Genomic DNA, 20857 nt, shown 5'->3' with positions numbered 1-20857 from the left:
GTATCGCTTCTAGTGAGATTAACCAAGTCAAGCGGTGTACAGTGTACGGTTTGATCCGAGGAAAGATGGGTGATCCGTTCGTACTCTCCAAATGTTTTGTGGTGTTGTTCTTACGGTATGTACCCAACGTCGTGAGGACAATTGGGGTGCTACAGTAGCCAACTTAAATCTTTTCAGTCTAGAAAGTATTAACGGCGAGAGAAGGAGCCAATGTGATCACCATACATCACCCCAAAGGCATGAGTGCCACAAGCCGGTTGGTAGGCTCTGATCCATATATATAGTTAGAATTACATTGGGACAGGACAGTTCTTTCTAAGTTTCGATTTACGAGATATTTGGGATACATGAGGGGGAATGACTAAATAATGATAGAAGTTTTTGAGTTCCAGGAGTTTTGGTAAACCAGACTCTTTAAAAAACAAAAAAAAAAAAAAAAAAAAAAAAAAAAAAAAAAAAAAAAAACCTATATGTTACGGCAAATGGTTGATAAACTGATTTCAAGGCGCAGTAGCATTGTATCGATTGTTCAACGTAATTATGAAGTGTCTGTGATATAGTAAGTACAGTATATATTAACAGGGCAGTCTTTCCTTGGTGAAATTTGTTTTGCACTGTTAACACAGGCCAGAGCTAAGTTCCGCTTCTCGAACTACAACGCTTCAAACGAGAACTTCCCTACTGTGACTGCCACAGTAAACGTACAAATTTGGCAACGACGCATTATGGCGTTGTGCGCAAGTTTCTTCCTCAAAATCTATTTCCTTAAATATAGATCTAATACGTGAAACATAACACAGTAAACAATTGTAATGTAATCGTTACTTTAAAGTACCTTACATATACCAATAAACATTTCATTATATTGCACAGATCTAGTAAAATCTAATAGCAAGTGCCGTCTTGTATGCTCATTGTAAAACGAATCATTTTTTTTTCTTTCATTTGTTAACCTTTTCAATATCGGAACATATAACCAAATTAATCAGTATCTTGTGTTCTAGCTGAAACATAATTCTATTTTATAGTGCAATATTTATAATATGTAACGTTTCTTCATACAGTAGTTCAGGGAATAAACTAAAATCCGTACTGATTTCGGGTGGTAATCGATCATCTTAATAATTAGCAGAGGTGGACCAATAACAGGGTTGGCAAAAACCATGGTTTTTATTAAAAAAACAAAAAAAAAACGGTTTTTTTGGTTTAAACCAGGTTTATATGGTTTAAATGATTTGCTCTATATATTCATATCATATATGGACAGAAATAAGTTTGTTTCGCCTTGATGTTATTATGCAACAACCGGGTTATGCTGGAAGGGGTCACATAAGCTTAAAGCGGAATAAAAACCGCTTCTCGTTACATCCGAGAGAAATTGTCCTCCATTTGAACTCAGCACCAGGACTAATTGGCCACAAATGCGATACGTCTGCCGACTCACTCACGAAGGAATCCTGATAAAAATACGTTGTACTGATCTTTACATGCTTCTTAATATAACTGTCAAGAGTCATTTCAGAAGGACAAAAGGATAAACAGTTGCACAAGTGAAACCATTACACAGAATTACATATGAACAATTTCAATGTACTACGGAGTACAGAAGAACTAATTTAGTTCAAGTTAGGTAACAACGACTTTTATTGGTCCAAATTAAAGAAATACACCGACTTAATTTGCATATCAATAAGAAAAGTGAATAAAGATACGAATTATTTGAGTCCGCTTTGGCTCAGACTCATTTATACATAGATAGATACCAAAGATACTTATTTCACTAAATGCCTCTCGTGGTGTCTGTATGAGCCCCCCCCCCCCCACACACACACACACGAAGTACGGCATTTTCGATGTATTTTATCAATAGTAAACATTGAAACGAAACGATATTCAAAATTTTTCTTCGATTGCAATTACACAACAATAATAATTACAAAAAAATCACAAAATAAACATTTATAAACCTGTAAAAAAGTTGCTTTTGTAGTATAATCTTTTTGAGTAATGAATGGGGAATTTAGGTCTGAATATAATACGAATAATATACGGGAGTGAAACGTGATAACCTACAAATGTGTGTTCATCAAGATTTTACAAACACTTACACTTTTACGAACATTTTTTTTTGTTTTTTGTTTAAACCGGTTGGTTTTTTTGAAAAAACCAGCTGGTTTAAACCACCTTGGTTTAAACCAGCCAACCCTGACCAATAATAATAATGAAGCTTAAAATAATACCTTCCATTGGTGGGACGGTGATATCCCATACAAGTATGATGCATTCATATTATTTAAAATGATACATGTTGCAGTCAGAATGAGAAAAACAACGAAATGCAAAATGACTGAGAGGTGATTGAATGAAATGTAGGGGCTGTGGCTCAGTGGTAGATCGTTCACCTCTGGTGCTTGGGGTCCCGGGTTTGATCCCAGCTCCCCCGTCAAGTGAACTTTGTGGTGGACAAACCGTGTGCATAGGTTTCCTTGGGGTTCTCCCGTTTCCTCCCACTTTCTCTATTCCATCATTTCATTCATTACTCATCATCACAGTCTCCTTTAGCCTAACTGGCATAACCGTGGGACGTAATACTAAAAGATTTCATTTCATTTTTTGAATGAAATGTAAAAGTACGACGACTTAACATAGAACCCAATATCCAAACTATATCGCACACCCGGGGATAGACTGTTGCAATACAAAATAACACATTTGTGGGAACAAACTTTTAAAGTTTGTTATTCTATCAAATCGCTCCCTGGAATACTGGTATTTCTGCCATCTTAGGGGTTAATTTGTTTAGTTACGTTTCTGCAAAAATACCATCAGGTAGAGCTCGCTTCTCTCTATTCTCTTTTCAGTGATGATAACTCAAATTTTCCATTTTTTTCAGTTGTAACACATTTCCATCGGGTGTCCGATATATAAAATTAATATTTAAGAAAGGACTTAAGCTGAGATATGATTTATGATTATTGAGAAAGCTTAAAACAGTAACAAATTGTATTCTGATGCTTATTTATTGAAAACATTACTATTATTATACAAAGTTTCCTATTGTTATAAAATTTCATTAACATATGTTAGAATTCCACTTTTTTTTTTTTTTTTTTAAATCTTTGTTGTATGTAATACAAAACTACGAACTGTTTACGAAAATTCTTTATCTCTTCGCATATATAATCTTCGTACTGGCTGCGATACCGAGCTGTAACCGAACCTGATATAGTACCTGAAATTAATAAACAGTTCATAGGCTAAAAGGACTTGTATTTGCCCTAATTAAATAATAACTGAGCTAAGGTAAACCCTTCAAACAAAATAGAAAATTTTCCTCTCATGCTAAGATATGTTAAATATTCCGAAGTTTTGTGATTGGAATTACACCACTGCAAGCTGGAATACGTACAGTTGAAATTAAATTGAAAATCATTAGATGCTATGAATATGAGATAAAATTTGGTTGTGCGGAAATAGTTTTTGCCCCTCTTTTTCTTTCTTTATATGTCTCTCTCATTTTAGATTTGATCTTAATTTTTTCTTTCTTTCTTTGCGATCGATTAGTGTAAAATAGGTGGTTACATGAAGTATTAATGCAGCTAAAAAGAAAAAGGTGATTTCCCAAAGCCAGAATCATCATATATTGTGGTGGTAGAAAAACACCGTCGTATAAGAAGGGTGTTATACAAAAGTGACTCAAACTGCGAATATATATAAATATACGTGTACTGTAAGCCTGAATCTTTGCAGATTTTCGATTGTCTTCTTTTAATTTAGAGTTGGAATGTGAAACTCCTCAATAGCTGATAGTCTTAATACCATGTGTACGTGTCCGTATAATTCCGTAACGCATTGACCGAATATATTTATTTATTTATTTATTTATCTATCTATTATTTTAGGGTGTCCCTTAAATAAGGTAATTTCGTTTTACGATACACTCCCCCCCGCGAAATGTATTCTATGTGACCGTAAACAAGCATTAGTGAAATAGCAGCTCCCTACGAGAACGTTAACCCGTGCCGACTTGACGAGAATGTCCAGTCGTGATAACGGAGAAACCAAAAGAGACAGAGAAACGAAACTTTGCACGAAGCAACTAGAGAAAGGAAGACACCTGCACGTTTATTGACTACCATCACCGGATGAACAGTGTTGCCAACCCAAGAGAAAGTTGTTTTTGTAAACCGAATGATCTAAAGTGGATATCATAATTGGAAGCAACATTAAAAATAAAGACAAAGGAGATCGTAAACGCAGATCAGTGTTGCAAACTTTTTGAGAAATAATGTGAAACATATATTAAATGCAAACGCTGTTGGCGCACACAGGGAGTGAGTTGCTAATCCTTTTGACACCTTAAATTAAATATTGACAAGAACTGTTTGCGCTGGCTGACTCCAAATCTAGAAGGGTGTGTGGAACAGTATTGCTACCAACAGAAGAGAAAAGTTGAGTTTGGAAAAGGTACAATAACTCGGAAAAGATCACTAGTGCAGTTTGGTTTAAAACCTGTAATGCAAGGCGATAGAGCATGAGGAGGACTATTTGGTTACGTGAGATCGATAAGTCACGTACTGACAGATATTTGGTATCCTGTTAAAGCTGAAAAGTATGGTTTGTAAAAGGTAGCAACGATACGTGCGCCAACGGCGTTTGCGTTTAACACATGTTTCACGTTATTTCTCGAAAAGGTTGCAACACTGGTCTGCGTTTACTATCTCTTTTGTCTTTATTGTTGCTTCCAATAATGATACCCAATTTAGGTTATTCGATTTACAAATACATAACTTTCTCTTAAATTGGCAGCAGTGTTCATCCGATGATGTTAGTCAATATACGGGCATATGTCTTCCTTTCTCTAGTTGCTTAGTGTAAAGTTTCGTTTCTCTGTCTCTTTTGGTTTCTCCGTTATCATGGTTGGACATTCTAAATTATAACGAGGAAACTTTATTTCATGATTTTGTCGTCAAGTCGGCACGGGTTAACGTTCTCGTAGGGAGCTTTTGTTTCACTAATGCGTGTTTACGTTCACATAGGATACATTTCACGGATTTGCGTATCGTAACACGAAATTACCTTACATAAGGGACACCCTAGTATACACGGTAACGCATGTTTCCTAGGTCGACCCATTTTGTATGAAGTTAGTGCCCTATGTTCAATTTAGTTCTTAACTAAACAACTAATGGGGAGGGGGGTTTGCGGTGGCTCAGTAGTAGAGCGTTTACCTCTGGTACGTGAGATCCGTAGTTCGATGCCAGCTCGCGCCAAGTGGATTTTCAGGTGGATAAACATACGTGGATTTTCTTGGGTTCTCCCGTTTCCTCTTACGTTCTTCATTCCACCATTTCATTCATTTCTCATCATCATAGTCTCATTTAGTCTAGCTGGCATAACCGTGGGACGTAAAACTCAAAAAATTAATTTTCATTTTAAATTAATGGAGTTATGAAAAGCGGGAAAAGGGAAATAAGTAAACCTTTGTCAGAAAAGTCAGGAAAAGCAGTTTACGAAATCCTGTGGCAACCTCGTGATATCAATGTTTCGCGACCCTGGTGTATCTCACAGTCTCATAGTATGTGTAGCGAAATTTTAGGATTTAAAAATCATGAAACATTCAGTATTAGTTGAAATCAATTTTGAGACAAACTGTACCAGGAAGCGTCTCCAGCAGCAACAACAGTGCTCAGTACTACATAGAATCACTACTTGATAGAAACTTAGTTTTATTTTATTATAATTTATATTATTAATAATAAAAATTAATGAGTGTGTCGCGATGGTCTCAGTGTTCAGTAAAGTGTGTCTTCAGTCAAAGAAAGCTGGGAACCATTGTCGTATATGATGAAGATTTAAATTTACATTTAAAAAACCAAGTTCGTAGGACATTGAAATTAAAAATCCTTACAAAATCAATAATACACATTCTGAGAGCTAATAATGAAATGTAGTTTTATATTATATTGAATTGTAATGTTCTATTAATTGTCAGCTGCTGAAATAGATTTTACTGTATTCCCTTGGACTAATTTATCTACTCTTTAGTAATTGCCGAAATTTTGAGTGGGAATTTAATTTTCCCCAGCGCATTTTCTCAATGTGTGTACAGCAAACTCATTGCATTGCTTGGCACTCATGGCTGTGATATCAAGTGTGAAAACAAGAACTTTTTTCTAGCAATAAAAGTTACACAAATACTTTGATTAAACATCCATAGAACTCCTATGAAACAGTTCTTGATTCTAATCAAAAGTTTCCTGAATGGTGCAGTTGTACTATCCTATTGTCACCTTAAGATTATGAACAGTTCTAATTCACTAACTAATAATCTTTCGCGTTTCACACGACACAGTTTGTTGGAACATTTTTCAGTACAGTCCATTAGGTACAAGTTGTTCTTTCTGACAGTTGCTTTCCTTTGTTTTTTCTTCCTGCACGCGGTCATAATAATCAGGCAAGAAGAACTGTTTCTATGGCAACAGCACGTTCAGTCAAATTATAGTGGCGCATTTCTCTCGCTCTACAATGGTAAACCTTTTCCACCCTTTCCGCACGTTGTCAATTTGAATACAAAAAATGCACATTGTTTTAGTCGAATGTCAACTTGAGTAGTAGACCCACTGATTATTGAGAGAATTCTTTTTAATTCTCTTTTGGGTCATTTAATGTTATAAAACTTATATATGTTTGCAGTAAATATTGTGTTTCAATTTCCGACGCAAAAGCTGGCAACGTGCACGAGGTGAGATCAGCAAGCTGTCAGAAAGGACAAGTGAAGGGTAAGGGGAAAAAACAAGGAATGTCCATCTATGAGCTTTTTCGGGTGCTTTGTCCTATCTGTTGGTGACTCTTGGTTCTATTTGACTGTATATACCATGCATGCGTAGATGTAAAAATGTCCATGTAAAAAGCGGCAAAAGATGTAACAAACCCTATTCTTTTTACGCGGTTTTCAATATTAAAACGCAGTTTTCTCGAAAATGCAGTTTTGTGACATTCCTTCTTTTTTCCCCTTACCCTTGAAGTAGTATCAATTACAGTATAATTGTTTCAAGCAAAGTACGAATTAGAATTCCTGTACAATAATTTCTCTATACTGCTGCATATGATTTTGAAAAATAACTAAAATTTAAAGTAAGTCGTTTGCTGTGCTGTGTGATATCATAAGTTTGCTGTAGATGCTGTAAGAGGTCTAATCACTGCGAAATTAAAATACCGCTAATTTTACAATAATTGTGTGATATCTTCAAATAGATACGAGGTAATCCAAATGTGGAACAAGAGCGCCCTAGAGAATATTATTTTGCATGAAGTACCGTTATCAGGAGGTTCCGTTTGCAGCCATTTATAAACGCGAAAATAAATGCCGATTTTCTAACTGGCTGGAAATGAAAAACAGATAAGTGACTCACGATAGCTGTATCTCACGTAAAATAAGCGAGCTCTCGTTCCACTTTGAAGATATTACATAATTAATGTAAAATTAGCGGTATTTTAATTTCACCATGATGGGGCCTCTTAAGGAAGATGGAGTTCCCATTGAAAATTTCGGCGATTACCAAATAATAGCCATATACGGAGATTAGTCCAAATAAACATTTGTCATCATACTTGAGTTGGGTTGTACTGTATTTTTGTTGTCTTGTTACATGGACGTTGATATTGGTTTTACTTCTTTCAGCAAATATGTGTGGTATTATGAAGAAATGAGTAAATTATATGCAGAAAATGAACCTACTGATCCTGACACTCCGGCGGTAGGCGATGTTTGTCTTGCAAATATGTCCATGGGCGATAAGTTTGAGAAATTTGTAAAAATAAGGCATGTTGCGACTCTCACCGAACAAGAGGAGTGGGAGAAACTGAAAAGACTGAGACACGCAAAGAAATCGGAAAATCTAGACATGTTTAAATATAGTTCGGATGAGGACGAATCCGGTAGCCCAAAACCAGGCAGCAACGTTCATACTCTCCGATTGGTTAGTGAGACTGATGGTACACATCACGAGGAACTCATGTCTAAAATGGACGAATTGATTGTCGCAGTTAACCAAGTATGCGACGCTATCAAGCAGCAGTCAAGCCAAGGCATGGATGGATTGACTACCATAAAGGAAGCCACTGATGCTATGAACGCTCTGGCAAGTTGTATGAGTAGTTCCACAGAAAAGAAGTAGATTTTCCTTATGTTGCTTACTTTTCAGCACAAATTTTCACAAATAATAGAAGCTAATTGCTCATAGAACGATTATTATTTTAAAAAGAAACTTTCAAATACACTAAATATTACGATTTTATATACACTAAATATTACGATGTTACGTTTTAAAAATATTTTTATCCACATTAAATGTTACGATGTTATGTTTTAAAAATATTTTTATCTACATTAAATATTTCTATGTTACGTTCATAACAAAAGACTGACGAACTTGAATTGTTCTTTTTTTTCTTTCTTTTTAAAAGTTTTGAGTTTTTGTAAATTACTTGTAATTTCATGTAGTTTATTAAATTTTATATCTGATTGAGGTGCGTTGTCACTGAATCGAACCACTGAGTTCATAAAAAGTAGACTATCACTATCTGTTCGGTTGGTGTGTTCTTTTTCGTAGAATTAAATGAGGTAATTATGTATGTGTATATTAAAAGAGATTTTTTGATGTTGATATGGAGCAAATTCTCAGCCCCAAACTTGCACCTCATATTTAGTGGGACGTAGACTTGTTTATGCTCTGTTTTGAGGGAAAATTATACATGTAATCAGTCTTATTTACTAGTGGGAACATGACTAAGATTGCTGAGGAAAGTAGGTAAGTGGAATTAGTTTTGAACTATTGCAAAGACTATATTTGTAATATTTAAAGGTTTATATCTGAAGCATAGTTAACTAGGAATTTCAAGATACAGGGCTTAAACTGGCGGTAACCAGTAAGAGGACATTGGTTACGTAGAAAATACAGTTAGCTTGGCCACCTCCGTTTCACGCAGCTACCCTTAGTTGAAAACTCCGCCTCGTACACAATACTGAATAAGTCAAAATGATGTTCCCGATTTTGTTAATTTTATTATTCGAACAGTAGTGAGCTTTTCTTGCCAATATATATATATATTGGAATATAATCTCAAAAAGTTTTTTTCTCTTTGTATTGCAGAGGCGTAGTTACATAGACATCCACCAGTGGGCAGTTTAGTCGATGTGAGCAATATGGCTTCTACAAGCCACAGCCGTCCTGTGTGCTTGATTTTCATGCGACTGAGCCCGTTATGCAAGTTCAACAGCAATTCTGTGGAAAATTTAGGGTATTTGTGCCGCCACTAGCAACAACTGTGGTTGAATTGCGTGAATACATCACTGCAGCTATGGCCGATATCGACCTTAAAATGCCAGGAAGAGTTTGGCAGAAACTTGATTATAGATTAGATGTGTGTCGTGTAATTCGTGGATCGTATATTGAACATGTATAATATATTCGGAAAAAAAAAGTTGATAAGTCAGTATGTGTGTAATTTGCTTACATACGTCGTCTTAAAAAAAATGAAATCGGGAACATAATTTTCACTCACTCTGTATTAGTAAGAAAAGGAGAGGGAAAGAAACCTCCTGACGATGTGTTCTAATTCCACATTTCTTTAAACACTTTCAAGTATATATCTGAAAATAGATTGTTATTGTGAACAATAGTACTGTTTCAGTTTGGAAACATTGGATGAAATAATCACTACTTTCCATAGTGCGCTAAGCGATCGTTCCACAGAAGCTTATAAATTAATCGATTTCTGTTAGTGCAATATACGCAATTTTTTACTATAAACTGAGAAATATAGGCAGAACACGAGTTTACACTTCCTTTATTATACTCAGTCCGATGGTATGTAGAAACCATATCACGTATGGTTATTTTTTAGTGCACGAAAAACATTGACTTCTGCTTATTTAGAGGCGCTGTAAGACCGCACTGTTACATCGTACAATGAAATTTCCCTTAGCAGACCCTCCATAGTATGGACAAACTTTTCTGTACCAGCAAAAATATAGGGTGATCCATAATTATGTGAATGATGTGTGATTGACTGTAGTATTTATAATTCTGGACAAAAAGTTTCGAAATGGCAACACTGTGGCCTGAGAGTGGGGATAACTGTGACTGGACTTAGAACTGATGGAGCACCACCACACTATGCCATACCAGTGCAAGAGTGGCTGAACGAAATTCCCGAACTGCTTGATCGGTCGACGTGGGTCTGTGAAGTGGCCAGCTCGATTTCCCTATTTGGCACCATCTGACTTTTTCTTATGTAGTGTTTTAAGGGACAACTTTATTTCTGATACTTTTGTGCTTCAGATATTCTATACAGAGAATATCTAAACTATTGTTAGATTCACAGTACTTGTATTTAAAATGCAGTGAGATAGATAATTTTGTTCTAGTCCTTTCTCCGCGTGTGAAACCAGCCATCACACCTCTGTTTTTCTTAGAGATGTAGATCAATCAATTTTGCTATTATTTGAACGAATTTCGAATATTCAAAATTAATTTGGAGCTAAGGTTAACTTTTACACTAAACTGTAGCTTATGAAACGTTACAGTCGTAGTGGGTTTTGCAAATGAGAATTAATTTGGACACAAGAGGTCGTTCTGGCTGAAGTCACTTGTAATTATCCTTTGCATTCTTCAAGATTTGACCTGAGTTGGATACACTCCTGGGTACAGAAAGCACACCAGGCTATCCAGGTTTAAATCCACTTTAAATGCGCAACGGAATAAAAAAATCTGTAATATTGAAGAAAGGGGGAATAGAAGAAAAAAGTTTATGCGTCGTAGGATTTTCCCCTCGTTGTAGACAATTCGGAGAAGAATTGTAACTGCCAAAACGAAGCTTATGTTTATCTTCACACCAAACACCACTTAACAAGAGTAATTATTCACCTTATTAACTAATGGATAGCTCATCTTAAATTCAATAACCATTACTTTAATAAAGGACAAAAATGAAATTTATTGTTATAAAAGAAACTACGACGGAGATCCCCTTTCTGCGCGGGGAGGAAAAAAGATCAAAACAAGCTAACAAAAAAATCTAAGTTTGAATTTAGTTTGATTTAGTTCTCAGTTAAGTTTTTATCTTCTTCAATCCGGATTATACTTTTTCTTATTTGACATTATTTCATAATTATTTAGAACGAAATGAGTTTAAGTGCACCTCTTGAATTTATGAAGCATAATTTTATTAAGGTTAGTTAATTTGGTACATATTATAAAACAAATTAATTTAGTTAGGCAAATTCAATAGTATGTTCCAATATTTCTAATATTCTAAGTTACATTTAATAAGAAAAATCGCACCTTAAATTGCACGGCACGAGTTTTTCGCAATGCGCGATAAAACTAAATTCGTCAGAATTAAGTAATTTTCAGTTTCTTGACGTTTTATGATATTCTGTGTGTAATTTCATTGGTTTTCGTTGCGCGACAAAACGCGAAATTGGCAGTTTTGCGCGAAATTTCTAACAATATGCAATATAACGCTAAATTTTAAAAATTCGTTTTAATTATTTTAAAAACGCTAGTTTTCCACTGACGGAACGATACAACGTGGCATGAACTGTGCATTTTGGGTGTTTAGGGCACGACTATAGAAACCATTTTGCCCTTTTTATTATCACCATCGCAGCTGGATGAGGAGTTCCGAAGTGATGATTGTTTGAAGTTTGTTGTAAATACACTTATATGTGTGGCTTCCAACAAGCAATGCCAATTATGAGAGATTTTTTTAAAGTATGGACTGATGATAAGTGACAAACGTATAACAATGAAGAAGGAAAATGTGGAAACATGTAACATGCTTATGTTTAATGCGTAAATGTAAATTGTGCTTATGTGTTTTCAGAAGACAAAACTTTTTCCTACTCATAGTAAATTTAGTTACTGATTTTCCTCAGTTTGACTTGAAAAAAATAGAATTTTCTAAAAATGAAATTGACATTGTCAAGTAAAATATTCAGTGTATTTTGTTTTTAAGTAATTAATGGTTTATTTTTATAGTGATCTATGAATAAAAGGAACAATTGTAAAAATGTCAAGGAATTCTTTTCCGCAAGAACTACAAAATGCGAAACTTCATTTGGAAAATGCGACAAAATGCGAAATATGATAAACGAAACGCAAAAAAAATTTTAAAATTCGTAGTGCGAAAAACTCGTGCCCCTATGAATGATTTGATACTCAAAATGAATTTCACGTTGGCCAAACTAAAATTCGTTACACACTAAGTGCCAGAATCTCAGTTGTTGTACGTTAATATTGAAAACTGAAAGCACAAGTGCAGTAAAATTATGTGTAGAAGTAAGAACATAACATAAAATTGGAAAAAAATTAAATCGTGTATTGGTAGTAATTAATTATTTTCAATCGGATTTAAACAATGGTCTTGTAACTTTGAAACAGGTGTATCTGAAAAGTAATATTAATGATTTTGCCCGAACAGCGACAATGTAGAAAAATGAAATAGATTGATCGCTTATGGATTAGGCGAAATGTCACTTCTAATCAAAATGAATTCTGCAACAATTTCCTATTACGCTCTTTCCCCTCTGGTCTAATAATATTTGGTGTAATATGGTCCAGAGTTCGATTTCTGGTGGGAGAACACTAACATTTGATCTCATGACGGTGGTTCGGATTACACCCTAAACGGTAGGTCTACGTTTCATAATAACCTCGGTTGGTTAAAAAAAAATCATATTGGCAAACCGCTCTAAAGCGGACACTCTAGTACGGACACGGACAGTCTTTTCTGTCTTTTGTAGGTATTATTTACCTCCGTATTACGGACACTTTCTCTAGAAACAAGTTGAAAAGTACAGTAAAAATTTTACTATAACATTTTAGTAATTCATACATGTGTTACGAAGAAAGCGTTGTGACAGTATTCCTCAACTGTCTGCTTGCAATCCAGACGAAGCGTCTCTGTTTACCAACACTCTCATGTCTTTTGCTTGCATCCCACTCCCACCCAAGCTGTTTTAGACACAAAAGTGATTAACAATTGCTCGCCGTTTGAGATGACATGTTATTCTACTGTCCCGCTGGAATCTCGAACCAAGCAGAAGACAAGTTTGGTATATTTTGCCCGCGGGCATGCATATTGTCAAAAAAATTACTGGACTGCAATTAATCACAAATTAAAGTGACATACTGAAAACGTAGTAAAGTGATAAGTGTAAAGTGCAGAGAACTATAACATGTCCATGTTGTCCCTCGAACAAGAGTATTGAATGGCGGAGGATAATGCAGGTATAGTAACATTTTGGCAACATTCGTAAATATATGATTCAGGCAAAAAATATTTTTTTCAATTGCATATTACCTTGTTTACTCATTTACGTAAGAAAATATTGAAACCTCTCTAAGGCGGCCACCTCTCTATAGCTGACAATTTTTGATTCCCCACGGCTGTCCGCTTTAGAGAGGTTTCACTGTATTATGATTTCCTTGAAATTCTTTTTTAACATTTCACTGTATTATGATTTCCTTGAAATTCTTTTTTAACATTAAAATTTATGTTCAATTGAAATTTTGAAGTCTGTGTTTGGATAAATATTTAATTCTAATCAGTCGTTTCACCAACTTCAGAGATACAGGTTTAATTTCCTGCTTCCATATTCGAAAAAAATCCGAAGAATTTACCTGTACATATAGCACATTAGATTTTCTTGTTGTTAGACAAAGGATGATTTAATACTTTTTTTTTTTTTTTTTTAATTTCACAACAATCTGTTATTGATATTGCCTCAACTATCCCGATTGTATCCAGACTTCATTAGTCCGAATAATTGTAGTTTCACTGTATATTATTTCGGACATTTGGGAAAAGTCATTGTAGAATACACGTGGGGAAAATATCACTGAATAATGGGTTTTTCTCTGGAAGAGGGGCAATAATTCATACAAGAATGACAATACCTGTGATAGTAACGAATTTTTTAAGATTTTTTCAGTAGGAACTGATTGGAGAGTGCTGAAATCTGGTGTAAGAGCATGATATTCAGTGTAAGTAGCGATGTGTTGCGTTGCCAGTGAACTGCTGTATGTTGTATATTTGCAGTAACAAGGTAAGTCATTAAAGGTATTTCTATTGTTTTAGTGTTAAAAGAAAAGGAAGTGAGATTTTCGTGTTTGTGTAGCACAGAGAGGTTTTCCTGGTGATCGTAAATGTATTAATTATCTAATGTGGAAGTATTTATCTTATAATTTGACATTTCTGTGTGCGTTGTGGGTTCTTATTTTTCATACATTTATATTTCAATTTGCTTAAATTGTTCTTTGAATACTCATTGGTAGAACATTCACTCTAGTGCAAAGAATCCATACCTTTGAGTTTGTGGTGGACAATCTAGTGTCCATGGGTTCTCCTATTTCCTTTCACTCCTCTTATTTCACCAATTACCAATTATCATCCGTCTCCTTAAAACTAAAAAAATGTAACAATAGGATCTAATTTCTGCAGGTAACAACTATTCGAGTCTCCACACTAGTTTCTTTTCAGGGTGTGCCTTTAATGGTCTTCCAGCACGATCTAGAAGCTTTACTATTTCTTAAGTTTAACAATGCTATCTAAAGGATTAGCACCAAGTGAGTCATCAGAAAAATTCTTGAAACACAAGGAATGTACGTGGTTCATTGTTGATCAGTATAAAATTTTGGAAATTGTGGGCCCGTTTTGCTTTAAGTGAGACGTTTTCAAACTAGCCTGAGGCTTACGCTTTAAAAGAACAAACTAAAGTTTAGATTTTGCTTTGAATTACCCGTAGCAATTCAACAATACGGGGTGTTTCAAAAAGAATGACCTGATTTTAAAAGTCCATATGTGTTTATAAAAACATACTACAAACATGGAACAAATTGCAAAATACAAAAACTTCAAGTTTTAGCTATGCTATTACAAGTGCTCTATATGTCCACTACCAGCAGCACGAACAACATCTAGACGATAGCTATATTCGTCATAAACTTAGGTCAGCGAGACCGACCTGAACTCTTACCTTTGCACAAGCATTCTGTCTCTTCAAATTGGCGATACTAACGACGAATAGTTTTAAGTGCAGGCGGATCAATGCCGAAACGCGCTCGAAAAGTACGCTGGACTGAAATCACTGACTCAGTCTTTGTAAACTGTAGCACACACAACGCCTTCTATTGAGCGGGCACTATCTTACTCCTGACTGACTGCAAACTGAGAAGACGCATTGACTGACATCTAACGGCGATTTTCTGAAACTAATCCATGCCCATTTAAGCAGCACTCATTTCCTTAGCGGCACGTTCCATGTTCCGTAATTATTACCGTCCAAAATCAGGTCATTCTTTTCGGAACACGGTGCATTATTAGCGTTGGACGAAAACGAAAAAGAAAAAAAAATCCAAAGATGACGCAGATACCACTCAATACATTGCATTGAGCTCAATAAAATGATAAAGTGAGATTAATGTGTCAAGCGAAGTTTTCGTGAAAACCTAATTTTTTGAGATGAAACGTAATGGTTGACACTTGAACATTCATTTTTGTTTAATCCTTTAAGAAACGTGTATAAAAATGTGATTCTGAAAAAAAAAAAAAAAAAAAGAAAGAAAATTCTCACATATACCTAATTAAAGATGATACGCAAAGACTGTCCTGTATACGAATAATTTTTACGATTGTTTATGTATATCGTTTCTCTTACTGGTATTGGTAAGAGTTATTTGCATTTCTGTACATCAGATGGCAGCAGTAATCAATACTGAAACACTGTGTAACCAGCGAAAAATAGAGGAAACATTCAAGAAGGTTGTTTCATGTCTTAACCATTGAAACACAAAGAATTAAGTATAACAAAATCCATGTGTCAATCGATAGATCACATCGAGCTAAACACAATGACATGCCTAAGGGTAAATTTTCAAGCATATTTTTTCTAAAGAAATACATTTTTATGACACTAAAAACTGTTCTAACAGTAGTTTTTATTCTGCTGGAATAGGTTGTTTGTATATTATATATGTACGAGGGTAAGTGAAAACTTATCCGCAATGTAGCTATAACTTTCCTTAACATTGTTCATGCTGACCTCTGCCCTCGTTTATTTTATTGTTATGCTGTTGTGGTCATGCTATGCAAGTTCCATCCTAATTCTTCCATTTGTCTTCCTTTTGTTGCAGATAGATCATGGCCGCTCCATTATAAGTTTGCACCAAAGAGGAACAACGAACAGTAATCCGGTTTTTTGTGGTCGGAAGGTGTATCAGGGGCCGCAATCCATCAAAGACTTTCGGCACAATACGGGAACAGTGTACGCACGAGGAAGGAGCCGGAGACCATCTACGGCCACAAGTAATAACATTGAGCATGCACGTGACATGGTTCTGTTAGACAGACGAGTGACTATTGATGAAGTGGCACGTCGTCTGGAAATTAATCATGGTTCTGCGTACGAAATCATCCACAACAGACTTGTGTTTCATAAAGTCACGTTCTTCTTTGGTGCAAACTTCTAGTGGAGTGGCCATGATCTATCAGCAACAAAAGGAATAGAAATAGAGGAATTAGCATCAAACTTTCATAGCATGACCACAACAGCATAACAATAAAATAAACTAGGATAGAGGTCAGTAGATAATTTTTGACTTATCCTCGTAAAAAAATATACCTTAACAGGAGATAGTAGTGTTGTTGTTTCTTACACAAACGCTCCTAACGATATACACATAGATTGTATCGCTGTTAGTTTGGTGATATATACACTCCTAACCATAATAAATTCTAACTTTGACACGTATATTACTTGTAAACTTTAATCTCCAGTCAGAACTACTAGTAATTCGAAAACAAGAGTTGTCAGTTCCTATAAAATAACATTTACATGCAAGAACAAAACATGTGTATCAGTGAACAACGAAGGTTCTTATAACATTTTGGAATTAATTAGGCTTTCTTTTTATAAATGTATAATAATTTGGACTGTGCAAACTCTGTTCTTCCTACCGAGGCACAGATCCACGATCAGTTTTTTTTATTTATTTAATTTCCATCTAATTAGCCTTTATCATTCATTTGTATACATTTTTCTTATTGAACTGCTAAATAAAATTAGTTAAAACATAGCTACTTATTAAGAATTGTGAGAGATGGTGATATTACTAGTAATGTAAAGTTCCCGTTTTAATTTCAACCACCCCACTCTAATTTTTAACCACTTCATAAACAGTAAATTTTAACCACTTCATAAACAGTAAATTTTAACCATTTCATAAACACCCAGATTTTTAATCACTCCATAAACATACTAATTTTTAACCACTTCAAAAACACTTTAATTTTAACCACTTCAAAAACACCTTGATTTTTAACCACTCCGTGAACACCCTACTTTTCAACCACACTATAAACAACCTGTTTGCTAAACATTTTAAAATCTTTCCTGTGGTGCGGGAGACCCATGTTCAATTTCTTGTGGGAGACATGTTCGGACTCCATTTATACGATAAGCTTACGTCTTGTATAGTTTTAAAACTAAAATAGACGTTAAAATCCAAATAAATACTACAATCAATTCAATGCAACTTTGTGATACTCTTTTTTTTCTTCTTAAGATAGAAAATGGTGTTTTGTTTGCTATTAACGTGATGGTTTGTCCATAAAACAGAACTAATAGAAGGTGGTACACTTCAAACTTAAAATATTGTGCTAGTAGGAAAGATTGAATGGAAGTCTGGTTATAATGTTCATTGTGTAATGAAATTTGAGCTCATAAGTTTCTCTTGGTTTAATAATTTCCAGGATTATCTAATAGAACACCACGACAAGTCCAGAGATCACCTATGAATCGTGGTGGACCGCCTGTTCCGATGTCTCCTGGTGATTTCAACACACATCCTATCTCAAGCTTAAGTCCTTACCAGAATAAGTAAGTATCGTGCTCATCAGTGTGTATTCAGGGGCGTATTTCTCAAAGCTACTAGTCTTGTAATACTAGTGTAAAATTTTTCAGAACCAAATATGGTACAATTGTATACACTATGAAAGCATAAATTAAAAGGTGTCAGCATTAATATCAAGGAATAACTTTTATTCTAAAATTTCTACTTCATATTATTTTATGACCTGTAAAAAGCATATTACAAAACTTGTTGCTTTGAGAAATAGGTCTCAGGTGTTCCGTCGTAGGAATAGTCTGCTATCTTGTTGTTGATATATTGCCGAAGATTATTCATGTGTCCCATTGGAGAATGTAATATTGTAGTTATTTTTCTTTTGAAGTGGCATATCCATTCCTTGTATTATTATTATTATTATTATTGTACTACCACCACTGGTGCGATGGTCCTTGGTTCGATCACAGGTTCTACCAAGTGAACTTTGTACTGGACAAACATTTTTTTTTTTCAGGGTTCTCTCTGAGCTCCCTTATGACTACGTAGATAACGTACGCGCCTTTGATGTTGGAGACATGAGTTCGATTCCTGGCGGGAGCTCATGTGGTTCGGATTCCACGTTAAGCTGTATGCGACGTCTCATATAGGCTCACTGCTGAAAGGGACACTAAACTCAAAATTCAAGTAACTAACTGTCGAGGTTCTCTCGTTGCCTTCCATTTTTTTATTCCAACATTTCGATGGTAATGATCGTGTTTCTAAGGCTCGAAACGTAATCATGACATGTTCAAAATAATAAATAAATAATAATCACTACTACTACCACCATCATTATCATCATAATCAACCTCCTCCTCTCCGAAGAAAATACATATTCATGATGCTTTAAACTTCTAATCAAATAAAACATTAACCTGTTTTATGGAATCGTAAGATTATTTTCAAGCTAATTTTCATTTTTTTTTTTTTTACTTTATCTGGCTCGTTACATACGGAAAGGATACTTCTTTATAAGGATAAAATTATGAAACATAAGAAGAATTAGTCTTGTTAAATTTATCCTTTATTTTCTAAACGAACCTGATGGAAACCGTAGGTATGAATGGAAAGCAGGTTAATGTTTTTATTTCAGGGTGGCGACAAACTTGGAAAACTGGGAAAAGTCAGAGAACATGAGAAGACCGGGAAAAGTCAGGGAATTTCAATTTGATAAGAATGATATATTAAAAACCTTTGAAATGAAAACTGTAATATAATTTCTTATGAGGTTGAATTCTTGTTTTCCAATTGGCAACTTCAAATTTAAACACTTAATCTGCGTTTCCCCATTAATGATGTGAATAACACCGTGGTGGGTTTTCTCGGAGTACTCCCGTTTCCTCCCACAATCTCATTCCACCAATTCTGGCATATTCGTGGAATGTTAAACTGAAAGGTTTCATTTTCATTAAAGATGTGTAACAAACATGTTCTGAACTTGTGCGCATTATCTTCTGCTTTCGCGTATGCAGTGGAATATTATTTTGTTAAATCATCCACAAGTCATCATTCATAAAGGAGTTTGCAAACTAATTAAAACTGATGGTTTCATAAAATCATTGATGTTTAGATATCTCCCATCTTTCTGATGGAGTAAGAAATCTAATGTCAAAATATGGGGGACAGAGAACCTTCATACTTACGCACAGTGTTTCCATGATCCTCAAAATGAATGTTTTGCGACTGATCTTTCTATGAGAACACCTTCACGGTGATTTCGTGCGTGGACGTTGTTGGCTTCTGCCACAGGTGGAACATAATATCTCAAGTTCTATCTTCCAATAATATAGGACTTCATCCTTTTTACAAATAAGTAAGTTAACCCAATAGGCAGCTACCATACAGATGGATTGGTCATGTTGACAGTAAACTTGTTTGGTCTTAGTGTCTGTCTCTTAGGGCGTTAGAGGCTATACGTGTGCTGAATAATAGAGAGGGATCGCATTGAACACCTTTCGTGTGGGAAATGATTTTATTTTTCCATTGATAACTATCTGTATGTATCTTGAGTGCTAACAATGAGTGTTTCCAGTCGGGAAGGTTATTTGTGATAACCACTTATGTTTTTATCATCATCATCATCATTATTATTATTATTATTATTATTATTATTATTATTATTATTATTATTATTATTATTATTATTATTATTATTATTATTATTATTATCATCGTTATCATTATAATCATTATTATCGTTATCATTATAATCATTATCATCATTATCATTATAATCATTATCATCATTATTCAGCACTATCTGTTTATTTTATTCATATTTGAATTTGAGTACTAGAAAGAAAATATATATTGAAAATTACTTTTTTTTTCTATTATAGGTGGGTTATCAAGGCTCGAGTAACTAACAAAAGCGCTATCAAGACATGGAGTAATTCTCGTGGTGAAGGAAAGCTTTTCTCAATAGACTTGGTCGATGAGAGTGGAGAAATTAGAGCTACTGCTTTCAACATGGAATGTGACCGATTCTATGATATGATCGAGGTAGTATTTTTTACCTTTCATTTTAATATCTACTGTTGAGCAAGTACTTTGAGTCGTGTAGTTGTCCTAATCTTTAAACATGATAACAATGTAGTATATATAGTGTATAACATTGAAATATTCTTGTATTTAATCCCCGACTCTTGTAAAATTAAGCTAGCACATCAGTGAGGTAATTCTGTTTTGATCATCGACTTGCTTAAAAGTGAACTCTAGAGGGGGAGGGGGAATTTTACTGTTGCTTTTTTTTTTAACCACTGAATTGAAGAATCGATTCCCAAACTATAGAGACGGAGGAGAGGGAGGCCAGCAAGTGGGTCGCAGTCTACTTTGTAGGATAAGATAAAAGGAGACGACCCCTTATCTCAAATAAATGCGGGATCACATGCACCAAGAGGCAG

General features: G+C 34.8%; 1 protein-coding gene across 1 annotated transcript in view; it reads left to right on the top strand.

Moving 5' to 3' along the window:
* RPA1 (replication protein A 70) overlaps window positions 1-20857 on the top strand; it is a 72200-nt gene that overhangs the window by 19790 nt on the left and 31553 nt on the right. Inside the window, exons 5-6 of the mRNA XM_081768203.1 lie at window positions 17821-17947; window positions 20294-20456. Of these exons, the coding sequence (XP_081624329.1) occupies window positions 17821-17947; window positions 20294-20456 (290 nt within the window). The remainder of the gene's footprint in view (window positions 1-17820; window positions 17948-20293; window positions 20457-20857) is intronic.

Source organism: Thermobia domestica, chromosome 8, assembly GCF_964235325.1.
Source record: "Thermobia domestica chromosome 8, izTheDome1.hap1.1, whole genome shotgun sequence".
NCBI classification, from domain to species: domain Eukaryota; kingdom Metazoa; phylum Arthropoda; class Insecta; order Zygentoma; family Lepismatidae; genus Thermobia; species Thermobia domestica.
This window is presented reverse-complemented; position numbering and strand designations above follow the sequence as displayed.